At 37.8% G+C, this 24,587-nt stretch overlaps 1 protein-coding gene across 1 annotated transcript; it reads right to left on the reverse strand.

The window, feature by feature from the left end:
• Positions 1 to 2,456: 2,456 nt before the first annotated feature.
• Positions 2,457 to 12,014, reverse strand: si:ch211-156j16.1 (uncharacterized protein LOC564557 homolog). The gene is made up of 4 exons (XM_058784220.1): positions 11,738 to 12,014; positions 5,291 to 5,641; positions 4,575 to 4,680; positions 2,457 to 3,609 (listed from the first exon to the last, which is right to left on the reverse strand). Exons 1-4 carry the CDS (start codon positions 11,802 to 11,804, stop codon positions 3,603 to 3,605), a joined length of 531 nt encoding a protein of 176 aa, XP_058640203.1. The 5' UTR covers positions 11,805 to 12,014; the 3' UTR covers positions 2,457 to 3,602.
• Positions 12,015 to 24,587: the final 12,573 nt, after the last annotated feature.

Genomic DNA, 24,587 nt, shown 5'->3' on the forward strand with positions numbered 1-24,587 from the left:
TTAACAAAAGAGCTTCGAATGATGTGTGTAATGTAGAGAACTGTGTTTAGAGTTTTGCAAAAAGTTTGTTTTACACTATCAAACAGAGTTTAAAGCATGTAATGTGCTTATAGTTTTGCAGACTTGGAGTGAATGGTTCCACTAAGTGGGCCTCAAGTATCACTTTAGTTTTAGTGTCTAAGCTATTTCTTTATTTATTTTTAACAGTTATGCGGCTCCATGAGTAAACAGAACAATTGTACACATTTTAATAGTCAAAAACCAAATGTGGGTCATTTTAGCCGATGCTTTTTCCTTGTTGAATGTTGAAACGTATCTTGTGATTTTCTATCAACATAATTGCATAGAGCATACCTGTCTGAATGCCATAAATATTCTTTTTCTAAAGTTTGCATTTAATATTTTGGCCTTCGCCACTATATATGTTTGTCTTTTTACTGAAAAGGTTTTAACAAAATTGGTTGAGTTCATACAGAATGACCCATATACATGTTCCTGATGCCAGAGCTGCTTCCTAACTTCATCTGCACTCTTTCACTAGGCTGTTCAGACCAGAACACACAGAACAGTGCATTAACACACGTGTGTATGTGAGAGACAGAGAGAAAAGTCTCTCATACCTTAGTGTTAACTGTAGATTATTTGTGTGTGAATCACAAACAAGTGTAAAATAGATGTTCACCAGATTGGAAGACTGTAAAGATGGAGACCTTTTTTTTCTCTGGAGAAATTTCTGAGAACCAGACGATGAAAGTAAAAGCTCCACTTAACTCTTTGCTTTTCATTACAGCCTAAGAGAAATGAGATCCTCACAATAACCATCAAACAAATATACCTTTTATATATAAGAAAATTTAAGCTGAAAGTTAATATATTAGCTAAACTTATTAAATTAAACTTTTTTTTTTTTTTTTTTTTTAACAAAGTCACAGAAAGGAATGAGACAAGAGAATGTTTAAAAATCAACTAAGGGAATAACTGTAGTGTTGAGTAATTAACCTTCAGTATATCAGATGAGTCCAGTTTCTCACTGGTACTGTACTCCCTACAAATATATCACAGCGAGTGGACAGCACCGAGAGTGAGTGTTTCTCAAGGACCTGGGGAGTGACCAGAAACGCTGGGAGACTCTGCATGTGTGTATCCAGGCTCTGAAGTAAACATGAGGTTGCTGTATTAGCTCTCCTCCCTTAAACACACTCACATTCTTCTGTGATACACATGTGATATGGTTCACTTGAAGTAATTTAAGTTTAGCATACGTGTTTATGTGTGTGTTTAAGACTTTGTAGGATTTTCTGACGGTCTGTGTTCACTTTTTTTGCAGGCATTTATTCTAAGCTGCTTATACAGTCCTGTTATGTCACTGAGGTTTTATTTTTACACTTTCGGCATGTGTGCATATCCAGACATTGTTTTGTGTGTTTCATGTGAGTGTACATGAAGGCTTTTACTGGTCAGGAAGTGCCCTTCTCATTAGGAATGTAGAAATCATTGTATCACAAACAAACTCAGACTGTGAGCAGGACGTCAGAGTGGGTCTCCCACTAAAAGAGTCCATTGTTCATAGCTAGAGAGAGAGCGTAGTTGGGCTACTGCCTAAAACCACATTCAGCCTCATACATGCTCACCCACTTAAACACACACGCAGAAGTAACTGTCATAATTTGATTAGAGGGCTTTCTGATTAATAAGGAGAGAATGAGATATTTGTTAAAAATTACATAATTATGGAGTACTGTCTCAAGACCAAAATAAGCAAACTACAGTTTACTACAACATCGGTGTATAGTGCATATTAAATAATAACATGTTCCACTGATATTTGGCAATTTTCACAGGAAGATTGAGATATGCCATTTAAATGAAACATTACAAGGTCAAAAATACAATTAAATGTATCGATGTGGAAAAGATCTATAGTACAAAGTTTGTTTACAAAATAGGTGAATTTTTATTTCATGCTGACTTGTGTGCATGTGTGCATTATTAGTGAAGTAAAACGTTAGACATCTTTGGAATCAAGATACAGATACAGAATACAGATACTTGAAAAATGAATGGAAAAAAACTGGTATGATCCACTTCCAAATGAAAGTCAATGTCCAAATACGTTTTGGGGGCAGCTGTTTGGGACTCTCGTGTTATTTACTCTACTTACCCAGAGAGGTTACTTAAGTACATATTAAGTCATATTTACAAAGATGCCTTGATTCGTTGACTCTGCTCATCTCTTCCTCTCTCTCTCTCTTGTCTTTTACAGTCTTTATAACCTAAAGGACTAGAGAGACAGAGAAAGAGAATGTGTGTTTGTGTTTGTGTGAGAAAGAGACAGTGCATGGGCGTAAATGTGTGTGAAAAGCTGGAATGCTGAGTAAAAAGGGGCTGAAAAGTAAACACAGATAAACAGACAATGTTATCTGGGATCCACAACAACACAATATGGCAGCGCAACATACTTTGGAACTTTTTTTTATTGAAACTGATTGAACAATAAGAACAAAAAAAAAACACCACCCCCAAAATACAAAGACAAACTCACGGCTTTAACTGGATTCTGACATCAAATGGGAAAATGAGATCATGGAGTAATGGGAAATAAAGAGGAATCTGGCAAGCAAAAAACACAAAATATCGTTGCAAACAACTGCAGTGTCTTCTCAATATTAAACATTTATTCTTCATCATTCAGTGCACCTAATACTGATCTCTTAAAGCAAAGCACAGGATAGCAACGCTCTCGAACGTCATAAAGAAACGCAAACCCCAACACTGACAAAAAGAAATGCTAACTCAACTATACCATGCAAAATGTCTGTATGCTGTTAAAATGATGTAGTCCAGGCTGAGGAACATCAGGATTTTAGAGATACATGCCAATAGCAGCTGTGCGCTGGAGCTAAGCAATAAATGATGCGTTCCAGAGGAAGTGATGTCACTTTTGGAATGGGTGACAGTTAAGAACAAGACAGTCAAGTCACTCCGTATTAATGCACTTCAAACGAGGAAATCTCAAGCACTTATTGCGTGCTGCTCCCCTTAACTAATAATTTAAAAAAATATTTATAGTCAATGCCGTTTACACATCTTGAGAACAGAATGTGTCCTCAGCTTCTGCTCACGACAGTTCATAGACTGTTCGTAATGCGTCATAGTCCTATTGGACACATCTGTAGAATGGGGAAAAGAATAATGATTTTGGATTCATTTTTTTTCTGTATGATATTTACACTCAGTGGAATAAAAACATGCAAGCTAAAGCTTGCTGTTTGGGCAGCTGTTTGTTTGTTTTTGTTTATTAGGCCCTTTACAATTCAACATTCATTAATCTCCTGTTACATTAATATGCATTCAAAAAAGATACTGTAACTTCCTGTGGCCTCCCACTGTTGGGATAAATGAGGCTTTTCAGGCTAAATAAAGGGACTTGTGGGCATTAGGAAGGCGTTTTTGTGGGAGGGCATCTTTTTCAATGGGAAAGGGGATGGGACACTCTCCTGCTCCCCTTATAGTCCTGGATGGATGGATTGTTTTTAATATCAGAACAATAGTTCAGAACTTCCCGGATTTCTTCTTCTTATCTTCCTGTCGTGCCTTTCTTTTCAGGGGCTAGGAAAGAAGGAAAGAGGAAAAGCAGTTTAGCACAAATATACCAGAATCAGACACAAACTTGTTTGTATCCATGTAACGTAGACAAAGATAAACTAACAAATAAATTATGATTACATGACAATATAAATTAATAGGGTATTTCAGTTGCATTTATGAGTTTCATTCATAAGTTTAATTCAGTAATGATCCAGACATACTTACAATATCTGGATTTTTATTTTAATTAAATTGGTTATTTTTTGCGATATTTTTTTTTGGGGGGGGGGCACACCGTGTTAGTACCACGAATAATATAGCATGAACAGCACTTTGTTGCTACACTATTTTAAAACAGTACATTTGCAGTATGATTTTCTCTGATTGTGAGGAGCGATGGTAACCACTCATTTTTGATTCCACAGCTAAACTTTCTGTTTGGCTGGTACATAGGATTCCATAATGTCATCATTTCGCTGTTCTGATCCTTGAACGGTTCAGTGGTGTTTTTCTCCAATATTTGCAATTTGGTTGGAAACTGGTAGAGGACTTCATGGAGTAGCAACATAGTTTTGTCAAGCTCTAACATGTTTAACATTTTATGAGCAACTGGGTTAATTAATCCGGGTTATCAATGAAACAGTAAGCCAGTTACAGAGATCAAGATGCTCTCTTGTTTTTGAGGCTTTCGTTTCTTTGCAGTCCTACAACATAGAAACCATTTACTGTTAGCATGCAAAATTTCACCGCAATCGTATATAGAGAACATGTTCCTAAAGCAGCCAGCAACTATCTGTCAAAATATTGAAAATGAAAAGAAAATCATATAGGTCTGGAATAGAATGAGGGCAAGAAAATAATGACATTTTTTTTTATTTTTGGGTGAACTAACTCTTAATGATATTTATGAATTAATAATTGTAAAAAAATACTTTTACCTTAAATATGTTATTTAATTTCTTGTTCATAATAATATAAGTACTTACGAGTATTGGCCCATTCTTCTGACCACCAAGATGATTACAGCAATGACAACAATCACTGCAATCAATGCGCCGATTACAATCCCTGCCAACTGTCCTGCGCCCATACCTGGAATGAGGAAAATCACCAGGTATCATGACAATGACTGCTCATTCTGAATTCCCGTTCACACCATTAAAGATACTATAATAATAAAGGTCGTTCTAAATGTAAAAAAAAAAAAAGTCCAGGTGATGTCCAAACAATTTTCCAGGTGATGAATGATAAAAACATTGACTGTTATCATTCTTGGTGTGAACAGGCCTTTACTCTAACATATTTGACCCTGGACCACAAAACTTAAGTCTTAAGTCGCTGGGGTATATTTGTAGCAATAGCCAAAAATACATTGCATGGGTCAAAATTATAGATTTCTTTAATACCAAAAATCATTAGGACATTAAATAAAGATCATGTTCCATGAAGATATTTTGTAAATTTCCTACTGTAAATATATCAAAACTTAATTTTTGATTAGTAATATGCATTGCTAAGAACTTCATTTGACAACTTTAAACTTTGTCCAATCCTAACAAACCATACATCAATGGAAAGCTTATTTTTCAGGTTTCAGATTATGTATAAATCTCAATTTCGAAAAATTGACCCTTATGACTGGTTTTGTGGTCCAGGGTCACATATTTACATTGTATGTCTGTGAGTATGCTGTATATCTAACCTTCATCCTCCACATTCATAGATACAGTCACTTCAGCTTTCTTAGTTTCTTCTGTGACAGTAGTGATTTCAGGGCCAGTCGTCTCTGCAGGTCCAGCTTCTGTTGATTGTGCTGAATCTGTTGGGGCTGTTGTTTCTAATGAGGTTTCTGATTGTATCACTGGTGCTGCTGTGGAAGCCAGTGGCACTTCTTCTGTCGAGGCAGCTGCTTCTGTAGCCTCTGGAGCAGGCTCTGACGTTGAAACAGTATCTTGAGGAGCTGGTTTCTCTGTTTTGCCTGTGAAAGCAGGCGAATCTGATCCGATATTTGGTTCTGGAGTTCTATCAATAGCTGTTGGCGCCACCAGAGTACCTGGTACAAGAACAACGAAAAGGTTCATAAAAATCTTCTACTAGAAACCCTTAGATGTTACATTTCAACATCAGAGGAGAGAGTTGGATGAAAATGGAGAAATTCCACTGACACTGACGCTGTTTGCTGTGTGTTTTGGTTCTCAAGTGGTTGTATTGGATGGGTAAGCCAGAATTTTCTCATGGCTTGCCGTTAATAGCGAGAACATTTCGGCCTTCTCCATCAGCCCAGTAAACACACACTTACACATTCACTTAGACATTTACGTACAAAAACATTCTGCCACTCCCACAATAGGGAAAAGTCATGCCTTGGCTATTCAGCTCCACATAATGAGATCACTTCCTTTCTACGTCATACCTTCAGCCAGACTAATTGTCTCACTTCCTGGGTGGAGCTGGCAATAGCTGCAGAGAAGGAAATGAAGCACTGGAGAAATAAAATACATGGCAAAAATGGCACAATTCCTTAGGGGCTGATCTTAGATATTTCTGCATCACTCACAATGACCTCAGCAACCATTAGAGACACTACAAAAACTGATCTCAGATCTGTGCTAGTGTCTGAGCCAGATGGACTCCACATGAGAAACCTTCTCTTGGCGGTCTGAGGGGAAACTCCCTTTACAATAACACCACCTAAACTGCTGAACTACACACTTTAAAATATCAAACTCAGCATGCATTGCACATCAGCTCTGGGTGAATAGCAAATTACTGTTTCGGTTTTTAGTAATAGTTTTATGAAGCAGATTTTATATTTTACTGATGATTATGTGACGCAGACACTCTCAGCAGTTTGGAATTAAAAGAGTTCTTCGCCCAAAGGAAAATGTGTCATTATGTACTCATGAGGGTGAGCAGTTTCCCATAAAACTGTCTTTCCTCTGTAGAACCCTAAAAGGAAATTGCTGAAGATTATCTTTTTTATAATTAAACAAATTTTAATATATTTAATTGATATCTTAGCAATATCACACAAATAGCCATATAGATGTTGTTTCTTTCTAATTCTTTGTGGAAATTACAGTAGGAATTTCTGAGTAAAAATTGCTTCTACGCCAATTTTTTTTTAGTGTACTTTTATGACACGTTTAAGGTACTTTTGAGTTCTTTTTGAAGTTTCTCCTTCATTGTATAACTGCATCGAAAGAACAACCAGCAAAATTTGTCCTTATGTAATCCACAGAACAGAGAGTTATACAAGTTTGGAATGACATGAGGTGAGTAAAAGACAGAATGTTCATTTTTGGATGAACTATCCCTTTAATAATAGGTTTCCACAAAGTTTGCTATTTTAAACCCATATTTATATAACCTAATTAACTGGACTCCCAAAATAAAACATTAAAACAAGTTAAGAACTTTTACGTGAGAGGAGAAAATTATTTAATTATAAGTGGGAGTCAAAAAAAAAAAAAAAAGACAGACAAAAAAATCTGTCACTGTTACTTTTCATAGTGCCACAATCAAACAAAACAGTCCTGTTAAGAAACATATGTAAGTGTGGGGTGCGGTCAGACATCACAATGTCCTGTGTGTATGTGTGTAAGCGTCAGTTTGTGTGTTTATATTAATGTTCTTGTTGACTGCTGTTAACAATCAGCTCATTATGTTTGAGACCCCAACAATTAGTTCTAAGTATGGCTCTCTTCCCCTCCAACCACTACCACACACACTCACATAAATACACACGATGTGAGGGGAGGAGCGGAGTATGGAGAAAGAGCCAGCTGTTCTCTCCCTCTCTTTCTTCAAGTTGTACACAGCAGCATGGCCAGCTATTGTAGTTATGTAAAGCATAATTTACTGTCAGTCCCTCATTATTGGGGAACAGCGGCGCACTCATTATGTTAACTGACAAACACTACAACAATATTACAGTAATATTGATACTTTAGAAATAATTTTCACTACATTTCACAACTGATACACGAGATGGTGTCAATTTGCGTTTGTATGAAAGCAAAAGCGAGTCTGTGGTGTGTTAAGAGAGACGGTAGTGCCAGTTCAGTTACCTGGACTAACGGATGTATATCCACATTATTTTTAACGTAAGAAGAGAAAGTGCAGCCATTTTTACCTTAAGCATGCAAGGCTTCTGGTGTGATTCAGGTTATTTTATGCTGCTTGATATTGCCAAACTGGAATTTGTTGTCATATTATTTAATGTATTATCGTAATCATAAACACACTAGCGCAAATAGTTTTACTGTTTACTGCATTTTGTTATTCTTGTAATTTTTTACCTGTTGTGGCTAATGAATTTGAAGTCTCACACATTCACAGGAAATACCTTGCTTTTGCATTGAAAAATAAGGTGGATACAACTATAGTCATTTACCTATTGTGGCTAATTAATCGGAAGTAGTGCTGGGCGGTATACCGGTTCATACCGAATACCGGTGTTTATTTTTCTTATGATATGAATTTTTAAAATACCGCAATACCGGTGTTATTTAAATAACGTTCGGAACGCGACACACTGTTTGAGAGGGGTCTCTTTTCACTATTGCATTGTGGCAAGACCACAGCTGTATGTGTTACTAAGCGTGTTCTGAAGCTGTAGAACTAGTAGAACGTGATGACACAGAAGAACTCATCCACAATATCCACCGCGCGCCGCCACCAGCTCCCGCCTCTCACACACGAGCGTGACTTTAGCACTATATTTAGCAACTTTCAGACCCTTTTAGCGGCTTTTTCCATAGAATATACAAACTGACAAACCTAGCGAATGTTTTGGATAAACCTTAGCTATGGTTCAGTTGGAAGATGTCGCCAGTGCTGCCCCGAGCGAGATCTGACTCCCAGCGCAGCGTCGCGTCTCTCTGCGTCTGTTCTGTGCAGCGGCGGCAGAGAAGCGCCCGCATTCATTTGGCCGCATCGCGACTGTTTGGAATTATAAATATGAGCATAGTTCGTCTGTTAATATTATGCACTTTTTTTTAGTTTACTCAGACGCAGGCAGTGCGCTGCATGAGACAAAAAAGTAATATAGCCAACACCACCGCATAGCCGCTCTTTAGTGTAACATTAGATGCATGTTGATTTTATCAGACGATGTCGCGATTATAAATGAGAATGACTCCTGGTTAACATGTATTAATGGGTCGTGTTTAGTCACTATTTAGTGTGCAATTTTTCTACAATATTCGCTCATCATGACAGTAAAATAGGGCATTCTAAGTCAATCTACTGCAGTTTTTCCTCTCTCAATCAATAGAAAATGTGGTTAACACCCGATCATGCATGAAAAAAATAAATACCGTCATATACCGTGAAACCGGTATAATTTTGAAAAATACCGTGATATACATTTTTGGTCATACCGCCCAGCACTAATCGGAAGTCTTGCACATTCACAGGAAATGCCTTACTACTGCATTGAAAAATAAGGTAGATACAACATGGCCATTGGCGACAGTCCATCCATCCATTCTCCAAAACGCTTGCCCTGTGTAGGGTGGATTGGCAGTATGAATATGTGATATTAGACCACTGAATGCCTCGATTGAGAAACTTCGGCTAGTACACACTGCAATGAGTCAAAACCCACTAAAATAGAGCAGGTATGTGTGTGTCAGTGAAAATCCACCCGTTAGATGATCAAATTCAAATCTATGACCAAGCCTGAAACTGTTTCCTGACAAAACTAAAACCATAAAAGGGAAAGACAAGGAAAAGGGGAGACAAATAGAGGAAAAGAGCAGAGAACAAGGGAAATAGAGCACAAGAGGCCAGTATAGGGTGTCTGTTAAATGGGAGGCAGAATTGTTTCCCTGGATTACAGACAGGAAAGATTGATCTTCCTTTATCGTAATTAATTACTCTCAGTCTATCAGATTAATCTCAATCTATTGCTTCAGCGTGTGTTTGTGTGTGTGTGTGTGTGTGTGTGTGTGTGTGTGTGTGGTGTGTGTGCGTCTTGTGAGGGAGTAAGATGCTGGAATGTTTTAGTTCAGGAAGAACAAGTGAAGAACATCTCATAAAGGCGAATTCCCTCCTTCACACATACACACACGTCACATGGCATGTCATGAGTGGGCAGTGGAGGACATGGCAAGTGAAAAATCACTCTTATCACTAGAACAGCACACATACACATACTTAGGCTCTCACGCTCACAATCTCCAGGGAACAACATATCTCAGACTAACACACATCCTAATCTAAATACAACACATAGGAGTCCGGACTTGAGGGAGACAAAACTGTATCGATATCTAATTGAGCTCTACAGTTACCCACAAATCTAGATTCTTCACAATCAAACTCAAAAACATTTGTGAAGTTGACTTATATTTAACACTAAGTTGTTGATTGTGAGTTCTGAAGAGCTCAGTTTGTTTTAATATTTTCAGTATTAAGAGCTCAGTTTGTTTTAATTTTAGCTAAAACTACAATTTAATTATGCTTTTTCATTTTTATTTTTAAGTTTTAGTAATTTTAGTACTTCAATGTCTGGCTTCCAGTGTCATCCGCTTCCAGCTATTTGTATCTGTACAAAACAGCTTGTTTTGCTGCTCGATATGGCAAACTGGTGTGTCTTACCATATTATTGTAATGTATTATCTTAATTATGAACAAACTGGTTTGTAATGCAAAGTGTTTTACCATTTACTGCACTTTGTTATTCTTCTCTTTATTTCCTAATGAACTGGAAGTCTCACAAGGAGTTGATTCTATTCAGAATGAGGACTGGATTTCATTTAATTTTGAGCTAAAGATTAAGCAGAACAAATTAATTCAGATTTATCAAAAATGTGTTTGCACTCTGAAGTTGAATATAAAGTTGACTGAGCTCTGTAAATAAGTTGGGCTGAGTTTGTGGTAGCAGTCAGAGACCCTGAGAGAGTTTCAGGGTTCGTGTAGCTAAATTAATGGTCAGTACACCCAATACCTCGATGTGCTCTCACGTGTCAGTTTACCATTACTCTATTCATAACACACACAACACATAACAGGCTGACTTAGAGATCTGAAAAGGTAAAAAGTTCACAGAACAACACAAACATTAATCTATTTCTCTAAAATAATTGTATAAACAATGCTGCATACTAAAAAAAAAAGAGTACAGAGTAGAGACGTTTAACTGTCTGATGAAGCCCTCTTTTAGAACAGGGAGTGGCACCGACAGACCGGGAGAACGGGAAGAAAGGGAGACAAATGGCAGCAGGAGAAAGAATGAGAGAGACAGAAGGAAGTCTGGAGAGGAAGAGTGCATTAATGCTCTCCTCTGATTGCAGTTAGTGAAGTTTTCCAAAGTTTGAAACTTGCTGAGCATTTTAATGGGATGTTTAGAGGGCTGTAACCGACCCTGAGCAGTGAGTCAGAGGCGCTACAGTTTAAAAATAACTCACATGCCCCTCCAACCCACCTCTGAGAGGGGTGAAAGCTTGATACCCCGCCAAAGATGGTTACAAGCAAAGGAGGGTGAGGAGAGGGAGAGAAAGACCTTCAAAATAAGCGCATACGGGGCGTCTCTCTCTCTCTCTCTCTCTCAGGCCTGCTCTGCCCTCAGATGTAACCAGCCTGTGTACTAAATGTTCAAATGCTTCCCTTAAATATAGAGTCGGCTCTATTAATACATGTGTAACCCTGCCCAGAGTGAAAGAAACAGGAAGAAACAGAGAAATAGATCAGTGCTGACATTACATCATTTTCCCAGCCTTAGGTCCACATGAAAGAAACACTGTATCAGCACATGCCTGGATGTACGGAGAATGTTTATCATGAACAGAAGGCACTGAAACATCATATATAGATGTATGTACTGTAAAAAATATTTTTCAAAGTAAATAAAAAAGTCTTTCTACTTCAAAACTGAATGTTCATTTTCTTACACTCAAAATAGTGTATTGTAAAATATTACAATAAATTAATGATCTAAATAAGCAAATGAAAAATAAAATCATGTAAAAATACTGAAACTTAAAACCAAAACACACCTCAGAAGAGAACAAACATCATTTAGTGGACATGTAATCATAGAAAAAATTAACTGAATGAATGAAGGATATGGTCAGAAATAGATGGACAGAATGGCCAGAGTGTTTGAAAGAAAGTAGAGCACCCTGTAGTTGTATTTACTTACTTGCTCGGGTAAAGGTACAGAAAGGCCCTGTCAGGGTGACCAGCAGCAGCAGTATGATCCTCATCATGGTCACTGTTGGTCACTTTTCTCCAGCTGAAACTTTAACAGATTAAGAGGCTCCTGAAAGTGCACAGTAGACTGTGGATGAAATGCTGGCTCACACTCTCAGAAGTGTGGCTAAAAGTTGGTTTGAATGGAAAGGGGCGGTGTGGTCTGAAGCGGCAGTCTGGACAGAGGCACTGAGAGCCAGAGTGAGAGAGAGTAAATGTGCTTTAGTGTGTCTTCAGAGGGTGAGGGGGCTGGGCATTGGCGTTAGGTGGTCCTGCCCCTTAAAGTAAATCTCTATCTGTCTTGCTCTCTCTCTCTCTTACTATATAAACCTGAAAACAGCTTCAATATCACCTTTTTATATTCCTTTTTTTTTATTATTTGACCATTGCATTTGTTTTTCTCAATAATAATAATAATAATAATAATCTTATGGAACAGGTTAGATATGCTATATTTAATTTTATGTGAATACAAACACGGCTGTGATTGCTAGACAGTCTGATCAATGGTTTACTGTTGTACTGAATTTTTTATTTTTTTATTTTTTTGGCTTTCCAAAAAAATCGAAAATTAGATGTGACTTAAGACAGTACAGCCTATTGTACAGACTGTAACAGTTATGTCTGTCCTTCATAGCCACGTTGTGTAGTAATTGTGTAAAATTAAATATGGCGCACACCCTGACTAAGGTCTATTAGATTATGGGAATTTGTGAATTTAGGATGTAATTATGGACAGATTGCTTATCTTACGCTTGAAATTGAGAGTTGTCTACTGCCACGAGGCCGTTGCAAAATCCTCCAGCACATCAGTTTATGATTCTGAGGAACTGGAGCGAGAAAAATACTTGACACCAAATTATTTTCAACCGTTAAAAAAGTTTGAAATGGGCTGTGAGGTATTTGTTGGATGTGAATGCTGCCATTTTATGCTTCCATCTAGTGGCTAATTTGTGTAGTTACAGGAGCACAATGTTCCTTCTGTCTGACAGCAGCCAAATTCACTCTCACATATCAACAAGACCACACAGAAAAAGTACATTTCTTAAAGACTGAGGGTAGTTATGAATCTTAATAACAGCAAATTGTGTAGGTTCATTCCTGTTATTTATTACATTTTAATGTATACAGGCTGTGTGACTTAAAATATTGGATATAAAGTCTTTAGGTGAACATTCAGGTGAATTTTAAATATTTTCTTTCTTCACATTTTCCCTTTCTCTAGTGAAAATGTGTCAAACAAAACAAGTTTTCTTGGGAACATTGTTTTAATTGATTAAACTAATTTAACAGGGTTTCCCATGTCCTCAATATCACTTTCCTAATTTTCTAATTATTTGTAATGTCCCTTTAACAAACAAAAGCTTCTTCCTTAATGACAAGATGTGGCAGGAAGTGACATAATTCTGGTGTGGAAACAGCTGCACAGGCATTAGCAATGGATTTGATGTATTCTTTGATGCTTTGTGGTATTAGTTGGTGCCACTGTGAAGCATTCCATCATTTTAGATAAAACTACAGGAACTATGGTAATATCAACATTCTGCAAGTAACTCTTATGCTAAACTCTTAGTATGCGGTTCCAAACCCAGCATTAATCTCTCTTAGAAAGTTCAAAAGACACTGCATAACAGGAATGACTCTTAAGTATTTGAAAGAGATTGTTTAAAGACATTCTTTTAACTCATTCAAATAGCTTCACCTCATGAAAATTTAAAAGACCAAAGAGAAATCATAGGATGCACACACATCACACAAAAGATCCCAGGAGGAGGTCTCTTAAGTAAGAGGAAAGTTAAATCAGTTTGGCTTGAAATTAGAGGTAGAAGGGTCACTTAAAGGAAATACTCTTACTCACATAAACACACAAAATATGTTCACACACACACACACACATTCCCAGGGGCAGTGATCTTAGATGCTTGCAGTATTGCCTGTTCTCCTTTTTCATACAGTAAAAGAGAGAGAGAGGAAGCAAGAAAGAGAGAGTGAAAAGGGTGGAGGGGATATGAATAAGATCAGAACAGAAACCAATTCTATCAAGAGTATATAACAATATTTAATAGCGCGCACACACTCACTCACAGAGCCCCACTCAGGATGGCAGATGCTCCTCCGAGTCTCTGTCAGGTGAAGGGAACTCAAATACAGCGGACAGAAGACAGTGAGTATCTGTTTTCTTCTGCTGCTGCAAACTTAAATTCATTTCATGTATTGCAGTGCACTTCTTACCTGCGAAGTTTATCAAATAAATCAGTAATAATTAAACCTTATTCTATGAAAATCTTTATTATTTGCATTCAAACATTAAATGTCAAAAACTGTCTGTTCGGTTGTACTTGTTTACTGTAGTTCTGTTTGTTTATTCATATATTTGGTCTATTTTATACTTATTTTTAATTTGATAGCACTGTAATTCTATAAATTCCATTCCATTCCTATTGTTTATTTATTGTTAGATGATAAATAGCAATAAAGTTTTATACCAGGCATTATTCTGCATCTTTATTTTACTTTTTATACTTTTTTTTACATTAGTTATTAAAATTAGAGAGCATGAACATATAATAAGTAGCTTATTAGTCTTGTTTGTTATTACATTTTAAATATACTATTGTTTTCATATTTAAATTCACAATGGTCAAGTTGTCGGATTTATTCTCCAGTTGAGATGCTGTTTGGACATGGTGATTTTTACTTTAGAGCATGACCTTAAGCCTTCAAGGATACTGTCAAATTAGAGAAAAAGAAAGAAATAGAAACAAGGTGAGAAACAGAGAGAGAGTGGCTGTTTTGTTTTTTGATTGCCTGTGTGTAGGTGTGAGTGAGGCAGAAGAAAAACTGCAGAATGTTAATTTTTCACCTTTCTCAGCTTTTCTGTGGATTTCTTTGACTTTTGTGATTACAAATGATGAGGCAGATTATTCCATACACACACACTTTGTCTTTCTGAGGCTGCGGTTTCTGTACTTTCTGTAGATGTTGGCTGTCAGCACACTCATTCGCCTGGCTGCATTCGCTCTGCTCGTTTACCCTGCGGGCTTTTACCCCTGAGCGCTATAGGAACACTTCAGCAGAATCCTCTTGGATACATTTTTTGCTGCAATGACAGGGCCTTCTGTCCAGATGTACTCGAGCGCCCAGCAGCGCAGTGACCAAAGGGCAGCAGTTAAACATGACATATTGCAAGGACCCTCTCTTCACTTCAGCTCTTTTAAATGTAACACAACAGGACGTTTTGACATCACTGCAGTGGATTATTTGTGAATCTCCAAAGAACAGAGAGATAGGGAGAGGGATGCTTCAGTTCTCTGACCTTTGGTGTCAGTTCTCATTATATCAAAAGCTTTATTTAGTCTGCCTGACACCTTTGTGTTACTCTCTTACACACACTCACACACTTAAGCACAGAAAGATTTATTATAATTTTACCAAGAAAGGATGGTATCAAATGCTACAAAAAACCATTTCTACTTAATCTGTGTCTTAATATGATTTCTGCTGGTGTAATGAGAGAATGAGCTTTATTGCCAGGTAATCTAGTGTATGGTTTAATATTTACAGCAATATTAAATCTTTGTAATATTTTAGTATTTTTATTTATTTTTTTAAAATACCAATCTGTATACTATATTAAAACTGTTCACCTATGAAAATGAAAATTTGCTGATTATTTACTCACCCTCAGGCCACCCAAGATGTGTGTGGGTTTGTTTCTTCTTCAGAACAAATTTGGAGAAATTTAGCATTACATCACTTGCTCATTAATGTATCCTCTGCAGTAAATGGGTGCCGTCAGAATGAAAGTTCAAAAGTTTTCATCACATTTTTGGGATATACAGTGAGGAAAATAAGTATTTGAACACCCTGCTATTTTGCAAGTTCTCCCACTTAGAAATCATGGAGGGGTCTGAAATTGTCATCGAGGTGCATGTCCACTGTGAGAGACATAATCTAAAAAAAATCCAGAAATCACAATGTATGATTTTTAACTATTTATTTGTATGATACAGCTGCAAATAAGTATTTGAACACCTGTCTATCAGCTAGAATTCTGACCCTCAAAGACCTGTTAGTCTGCCTTTAAAATGTCCACCTCCACTCCATTTATTATCCTAAATTAGATGCACCTGTTTGAGGTCGTTAGCTGCATAAAGACACCTGTCCACCCCATACAATCAGTAAAAATCCAACTACTAACATGGCCAAGACCAAAGAGCTGTCCAAAGACACTAGAGACAAAATTGTACACCTCCACAAGGCTGGAAAGGGCTACGGGAAATTGCCAAGCAGCTTGGTGAAAAAGGTCCACTGTTGGAGCAATCATTAGAAAATGGAAGAAGCTAAACATGACTGTCAATCTCCCTCGGACTGGGGCTCCATGCAAGATCTCACCTCGTGGGGTCTCAATGATCCTAAGAAAGGTGAGAAATCAGCCCAGAACTACACGGGAGGAGCTGGTCAATGACCTGAAAAGAGCTGGGACCACCGCTTCCAAGGTTACTGTTGGTAATACACTAAGACGCCATGGTTTGAAATCATGCATGGCACGGAAGGTTCCCCTGCTTAAACCAGCACATGTCCAGGCTCGACTTAAGTTTGCCAATGACCATTTGGATGATCCAGAGGAGTCATGGGAGAAAGTCATGTGGTCAGATGAGACCAAAATAGAACTTTTGGTCATAATTCCACTAAACGTGTTTGGAGGAAGAAGAATGATGAGTACCATCCCTACTGTGAAGCATGGGGTGGTAGCATCATGCTTTGGGGTGTTTTTCTGCACATGGGACAGGGCGACTGCACTGTATTAAGGAGAGGATGACCAGGGCCATGTATTGCGAGATTTTGGGAACAACCTCCTTCCCTCAGTTAGAGCATTGAAGATGGGTCGAGGCTGGGTCTTCCAACATGACAATGACCAAGCACACAGCCAGGATAACCAAGGAGTGGCTCTGTAAGAAGCATATCAAGGTTCTGGCGTGGCCTAGCCAGTCTCCAGACCTAAACCCAATAGAGAATCTTTGAGGGAGCTCAAACTCCGTGTTTCTCAGCGACAGGCCAGAAACCTGACTGATCTAGAGAAGATCTGTGTGGAGGAGGCCAAAATCCCTCCTGCAGTGTGTGCAAACCTGGTGAAAAACTACAGGAAACGTTTGACCTCTGTAATTGCAAACAAAGGCTACTGTACCAAATATTAACATTGATTTTCTCAGGTGTTCAAATACTTATTTGCAGCTGTATCATACAAATAAATAGTTAAAAAATCATACGTTGTGATTTCTGGATTTTTTTTTTAGATTATGTCTCTCACAGTGGACATGCACCTACGATGACAATTTCAGACCCCTCCATGATTTCTAAGTGGGAGAACTTGCAAAATAGCAGGGTGTTCAAATACTTATTTTCCTCACTGTATTCTTTTAAGCCTCCTTAAACCTTAAACAAGCTAAAACTAGCAAACCAGTAGGGTTAAGGAACCTGACAAAGATGTTTTTACAGGGAAATATTATTAGACTTAAAGCATCTGTGTTCATGTCTTGTACATCTCTTCACTGCTGTTTGGAATCCCACAGAATACTGAATAAATATTTTTCTTGAAACTAGCGGTGAGTGTTAAAATGACGATATTTCTGCAGGAATTAGAGATTGAACAGAGAACATTGTATTTTTTATTTTTATTTTTGTTTTAGCTTTACAACATATTTTAAATTCAGGTTTCAAGATGCCGATATAAAAAGATGGAAGAAACTGTGTGAGGGTTACCATTAGAGGGCGACATAGATCCTCAGTGTATCCTATACAGACACACGAGACGCCAATTATTTATCACTAACGAACATTGCAAACACATTTCCATGTGAAAATGCATAGGTCATTTCGTTTCATAATACTTATAAAGCCTAGTTATTTCATTCAAAGCATTTCTGCATTAGCCCTAATAACTAATTTAGTTTATTTTTTTTGTATTACTCAAAGAGTGTATCATTACTCAGTAGCAGTATTTAATCGGTTTTCAGTGATGGTGAAGTACGCACACATTCATGTTGTTGCAGCTGAAAATGAGTGATGTGCTTCAAGATTAGGACTGACAGCAGAAGTCAGTCTTGGCTTTCAAACATGCCTATTACAGCAGAGTCACATCTGATGTTAGAAATATTAAGAAACTTTGCTCTGAACCAATCTTCTTCTTGTTTATAGTCTCTTTGACAGAGCATTCAGTGACATTTATGTCGTCCTCCTCGCTGTCAGCATTGTTTAGATTAATTAACATGCATCTATTAAAGCTCTCTAAAAGATAAGTGGTATAATTTCAATCAAGCATCTGCCATCAGCTAATGAAATGCCTAGAGCTGTAGTGGTTTATAACCCTCATACAGACACAAGAGAAAATTTTATATACTGCTTTAAAAATGATCTTTTAAATTGGTCTTGAAAGAGAAAGATTTTCTCCCTGTTTGTTTTTATGTGTGTGTTTGGGTTTGTTCAGGTTCAGATCCAATTTTAGACTATAAAAAAAAAACAGTGAAAGGATGACAGTGAAGGGTTGTGGTAGAGAAAGATGACTCCAAAGGCAATAATGTCTGTCTGTATATTTATGAACTGATCTCTGAGCGATTCAGAAGATGTTTTAGGGTGTGATAAATCAGTGAGCTGCTCCTACAGTTGTGCAATTTATATGTATATCATAGTTTTTCAATGTATATGCTGGGAAATATTACCGCCTGTCGTTGTGTGTGAATTTGTTCTTGGGTTCAGTGGTATTAATATGAGCAGGTCCACATAAAATATTTTGACTAATTTATTAATGCCTTCACACACGTGTGTGCAAAGTCTGTTTTTGGTATATATGAAACATTTTCGTATTCCAGAAACATTGTCATTTGATAATAATAATAATAATTATTATTATTATTTTCAAATCCATTCCACAAAATTCTGATATTTGAATCATGAATCAATGAATCAGAATCAGATACTTTCATTACACACACATATACAGTATCTCACAGAAGTGAGTACACTCATTTTGTAAATATTTTATTATATCTTTTCATGTGACAACACTGAAGAAATGACACTTTGCTACAATGTAAAGTAGTGAGTGTACAGCTTGTATAACAGTGTAAATTTGCTGTCCCCTCAAAATAACTCAACACACAGCCATTAATGTCTAAACCGCTGATCACAAAAGTGAGTACACCCCTAAGTGAAAATGTCCAAATTGGGCCCAAAGTGTCAATATTTTGCGTGGCCACCATTATTTTCCAGCACTGCCTTAATCCTCTTGGGCATGGAGTTCACCAGAGCTTCACAGGTTGCCACTGGAGTCTTCTTTCACTCCTCCATGACGACATCACGGAGCTGGTGGATGTTAGAGACCTTGTGCTCCTCCACCTTCCGTTTGAGGATGCCCCACAGATGCTCAATAGGGTTTAGGTCTGGAGACATGCTTGGCCAGTCCATCACCTTTACCCTCAGCTTCTTTAGCAAGGCAGTGGTCGTCTTGGAGGTGTGTTTGGGGTCGTTATCATGTTGGAATATTGCCCTGCGGCCCAGTCTCTGCTTCAGTATGTCACAGTACATGTTGGCATTCATGGTTCCCTCAATGAACTGTAGCTCCCCAGTGCCGCCAGCACTCATGCAGCCCCAAACCATGACACTCCCACCAGAAGGCTTGACTGTAGGCAAGACACACTTGTCTTTGTACTCCTCACCATGGGCATCGCTAGGCCATTTTTAGGGGGGATTTAGTACCCCTAAATATCTGCTCAGCCCCCCTAAAAATCTTGCGATTCTTTCCCTTTAAATTTCAAATGAAAACGGCAGCAGACTTCGGCTCCTCCGCATCTTTCTGCACGTTCTTCAATCCACAGACTGCGGTGGCGCAGAGGAGAGGACAAGGTGTGTGTTTATCGATAGATTGTTATAATATCTACATCTATGCAGTTCTTTGTCATAAATAGTTTACAAAAAGTCATGGGAGAGCAATCGGTTTCCAATCTACTATAAAGTTTTCGCTGCATTCACCACTCATCACACCACAGCTGTTTCCTTCAGCCCTTAACACATATGAACGCATACTTTATAAAACGATCACGTTATTGCTATTTTCATTTGGAAATTTAGCTTTCAATATAGAACATAATATTACAGTGCATGTGGCATTAACTACCATACAGTTATGCATAGAAATGATTAAAGACAGTGACCGACAGCCCTCAGTCAGTGCACTTATTTTAATTGCTTGTTAATTTTTTGTACAAATTTTCAATCAATTTTTTTGTAAATATTTATTTATTTTTTTGTTATTATACCCTCATTGGGGGCTGAGCCCCCCTAAAATGAAAATCCTAGAATCGTCCCTGCTCCTCACCTGGTTCCCGCCACACACGCTTGACACCATCTGAACCAAATAAGTTTATCTTGGTCTCATCAGACCACAGGACATGGTTCAAGTAATCCATGTCCTTAGTCTGCTTGTCTTCAGCAAACTGTTTGTGGGCTTTCTTGTGCATCATCTTTATAAGAGGCTTCCTTCTGGGACGACAGCCATGCAGACCAATTTGACGCAGCGTGCGGCGTATGGTCTGAGCACTGACAGGCTTACCCCCCACCCCTTCAACCTCTGCAGCAATGCTGGCAGCACTCATACGTCTATTTCCCAAACACAACCTCTGGATATGACGCTGAGCACGTGCACTCAACTTCTTTGGTCGACCATGGTGAGGCCTGTTCTGAGTGGAACCTGTCCTTTTAAACCGCTGTATGGTCTTGGCCACCGTGCTGCAGCTCAGTTTCAGGGTCTTGGCAATCTTCTTATAGCCTACGCCATCTTTATGTAGAGCAACAATTATTTTTTTCAGATCCTCAGAGAGTTCTTTGCCATGAGGTGCCATGTTGAACTTCCAGTGACCAGTATGAGAGAGTGAGAGCGATAACACCAAATTTAACACACCTGCTCCCCATTCACACCTGAGGCCTTGTAACACTAACGAGTCACATGACACCAGGGAGAGAAAATGGCTAATTGGGCCCAATTTGGACATTTTCACTTAAGGGTGTACTCACTTTTGTGGCCAGCGGTTTAGACATTAATGGCTGTGTGTTGAGTTATTTTGAGGGGACAGCAAATTTACACTGTTATACAAGCTGTACACTCACTACTTTACATTGTAGCAAAGTGTCATTTCTTCAGTGTTGTCACATGAAAAGGTATAATAAAATATTTACAAAAATGTGAGGGGTGTACTCACTTCTGTGAGATACTGTGTATATATATATATATATATATATATATATATATACTCTTTGGTAATTCACATTTTGTGTTCCACTTAAAGTCTTAAGCATTTGGAACAAGATGAGACTTATTTTTGGGCTGAACTGTCCCTTTAAGAATTCACAATCTCCTTGTGACAAGGAGATTCTGCTACTGGCCTAGATGTGCTGCTCATTAAAGCATAACTTAATTTAAAACTCGTTAAATTAAACAGAAATTAAATCCTAATTAACGTCAACTCAGTCTAAATGGAAAACAGTGATCACTCAGGGACTGTCAGTGTTAATACTGCCATTCATTATATTGTGGCTTCTCTTTATCAGCTTTGACTATGTATGAATATACATGCTTGTGCTCCTGCAGAGGGTCAGCTTCCTTTGTATGAGTGGAGAGAGAATCTGGAAGATGAAGAGCAGGCAACACTGCTTATCAAAAGAGAAGCACTTCAGAGAGCCATGACACTCATGACACATCTGCAACTCAGTGCACAGGTACAGTCAATCATGTTCCTTTATGTCAATTTAATATACAATATTACTATATACACACTGCTGTCTTTTAATCAGAAGCAATCAAATATGACAGCAGAAATTAATAATTTATAGTGCTGTCAAAAGATTAATCGCAATTAATCGCATCCAAAATAAAAGTTGTTGTTTACATAGTATATGTGAGTGTACTGTGTATATTTATTATGTATATATAAATACATACACATACATGTATATATTTAAGAAAAATATGTTATGTTTATACATTAAATGTATTTATATATAATATAAATTATATGAATATAAATTAGTGCTGGGCAACTATTTATTGCGATTAATCGCATCCAAAATAAAAGTTTTTATGTACATAATATATGTGTGTGTAGTGCATGTGTATATTTATTATGTATACATAAATACACACACATGCATGTATATATTTAAGAAAATAGGATATGTTTATACATTAAATATATTTATATATAATATAAATTATATGAATATAAATATATACATGTAAATACAAGTGAATATTTTCTAAATATATACTGTATGTGTGTCTGTTATATATACATAATATATGACTAAATGACTAAATCTAAATAATAAATATACACAGTACACACACAAATATTATGTACACAAAAACTTTTATTTTCGATGCGATTAATCACGATTAATCATTGCCCAGCACTAATATAAATATATACATGTAAATACATGTAAATATTTTCAAAACATATGCTGTATGTGTGTGTCTTTATGTACACATAATAAATATACACAGTACACATAGGCTACATATATTATGTAAACAAAAACTTTTATTTTGGATGCGATTAATCATGAGTAATCGTTTGACAGCACTAATTTACAAATATTACAAAAGAATTACATTTCAAATAAAATTCAGTTATGTCAAAGAATCCTGAAAAAAAAATTTGTTTTAATTATATTTATTTTGTTTATATATTATTCTCAAAAAATTCACAGGAGAATGTTGTTTTGGTCAGTGTGAAAGTGTTCCAGTGTGAGTATGTGTGTGGTTGGACAGACAATTTCCCTATCCCATCTGCTCCTCCTGGCCGAATCAAACCCCGATGAGCCGAAACCTCCCCCCTTTCCCAGACCAGAGATCCATCAGCCAACCTGCCACTCAAGGCCTAGGGGGGGCTAGAAATTATAATGTTGCTGCCATCTTCCTGTCTTCCTCCTGCAATTTTTAATAACCCGAAGCACACACTCACATCTCACGCCGTTCCCTCACACATAAACACATTTATTTCGAGTGAGATTTTAATAGGGTTACAAGGTTTATCGTAACTTGATGATTAAAAACCTTGTCGATTCAAGCCTTGCGCTACACATTAATGACCCTCAGTACGAATCAGGGCTAGACGGGACCTAGTAGGGTCCAGACTAATCTCGCCGGTGAGTCCCTGGGGGGACTGAGAAGGTCTGCAAGAGTCAATTTGCTATTCCTCATCAAGCCTAACTCACCACACACACACACACACACACACCAACACACACACACTCTGGTCAGTTTGCTCAGGCCCAGCTGGTTCTCAGAGGGCACATGTCACAAATGACTAACGTATCCCATAATGCCATCTGCTTCCGATATCCCAGAAGGCCTCCAACCAATCAGAAACACATGGTCACCAAAGAAACACCTGATTGACATTAGAGGGCTGGCTGTTACCATGGTGATGAGCCCAGCTCGGATGAGTGCTTTAAACTCCACAACAAATTGTTTTAGTGGTTGCACGCATATGTGTGAGGTTTGTGTTTAAGAGTCAGTTTGGGATTGGACAAGATGCTTAGTAAGTGTCTCGATAGGTGTGTGCGTGAGGGTCTGGCTGGGCTATTGTGTCTGGATGTGCAAGAGCTACATTAATTGTCTCTCCTCTCTTCATTTTCCTGCTCAGCAGAGCGGAGAGAGAGAGACGGAGAGAAAGGGAGAGGGCAAAGGACAAGGGAGAGGAAGATTCAGAGGGGCATAAAGAGAAGACAAAGAAAACCAGAGGAGATTAGACAAAAACTGTAAATAAGAAAAATGGGATCTCATTCTTTCTCTTAAATCCCATTACAGCAAAGCCGGAAAGTAGTAATTAAAATTAGCATGATGAAAAACCCATTTTCTCAAATAGTGAGGATCCTTCATATCTATAAAATAGCTGCTGGATGAGAGATCCTGAAGGTCTGGCTGTGGGATTTGAAAGTATTTAAAGGGATAGTTTCCTCAAAAATGGATATTTTGTCATCATTTACCCACCCTCATTGTATCAAACCTGACTTTATGTGGAACATAAAATTTAAAAAGCATTCTTCAAAATATCTTGTTTTGTATTCCTCAGAATTAAGAAAGTCTTACCGGTTTGGAACGGCATGAGGGGTAATAAATGATGAAAGAATGCTCATTATTTGGTGAACTGTTCCTTTAAGTACTGAAGAGGTCAATGGAAACAGTCCCTCCACAAGGGACTTTCGGTGCTGTTTGTGACTGACAATAAACACATTGAGGGAGACAGCTGAATGTCACCCTCGCACACTCTGACAGCAGCCTGGAGGAAGTGATGTCATAAACCGAGGGAGGTGTTGTCATCCGCTCTAGAATACAAGCTGAATGCATGTGCTATATTTCACACAGTATGTTGCTCACCTGCAGTTACATGTTACTGTCTTTCTCTTTAATGCTGGTGTTTTTCTGCTTGATTTATGAATTTATCCACGTGGGCAGCAGTTACTTACAGTTGGTGGTCAGCATCATGCATCCTGAGTGGGGTGTGGTCAGCGAGGGCATTGGTCAGGAACATGGGACTAAATTAACCCAGAAAAAAATGGACTTGGAATGAAATACTGTCTCATTGCTTATACTGAATATCACACAGTATACTTGCTACTGTTTTTTTGTTCAATGGAACACATTCAAATGCAGCCACATTAGACAAATTTCTGCAAAATTTTGTTGGCAAAAAAGGTCCATTGTCTATTGTCAATAGAGTAGCGATGCATGAATCACAGCT

Source organism: Onychostoma macrolepis, chromosome 08, assembly GCF_012432095.1.
Source record: "Onychostoma macrolepis isolate SWU-2019 chromosome 08, ASM1243209v1, whole genome shotgun sequence".
NCBI lineage: Eukaryota > Metazoa > Chordata > Actinopteri > Cypriniformes > Cyprinidae > Onychostoma > Onychostoma macrolepis.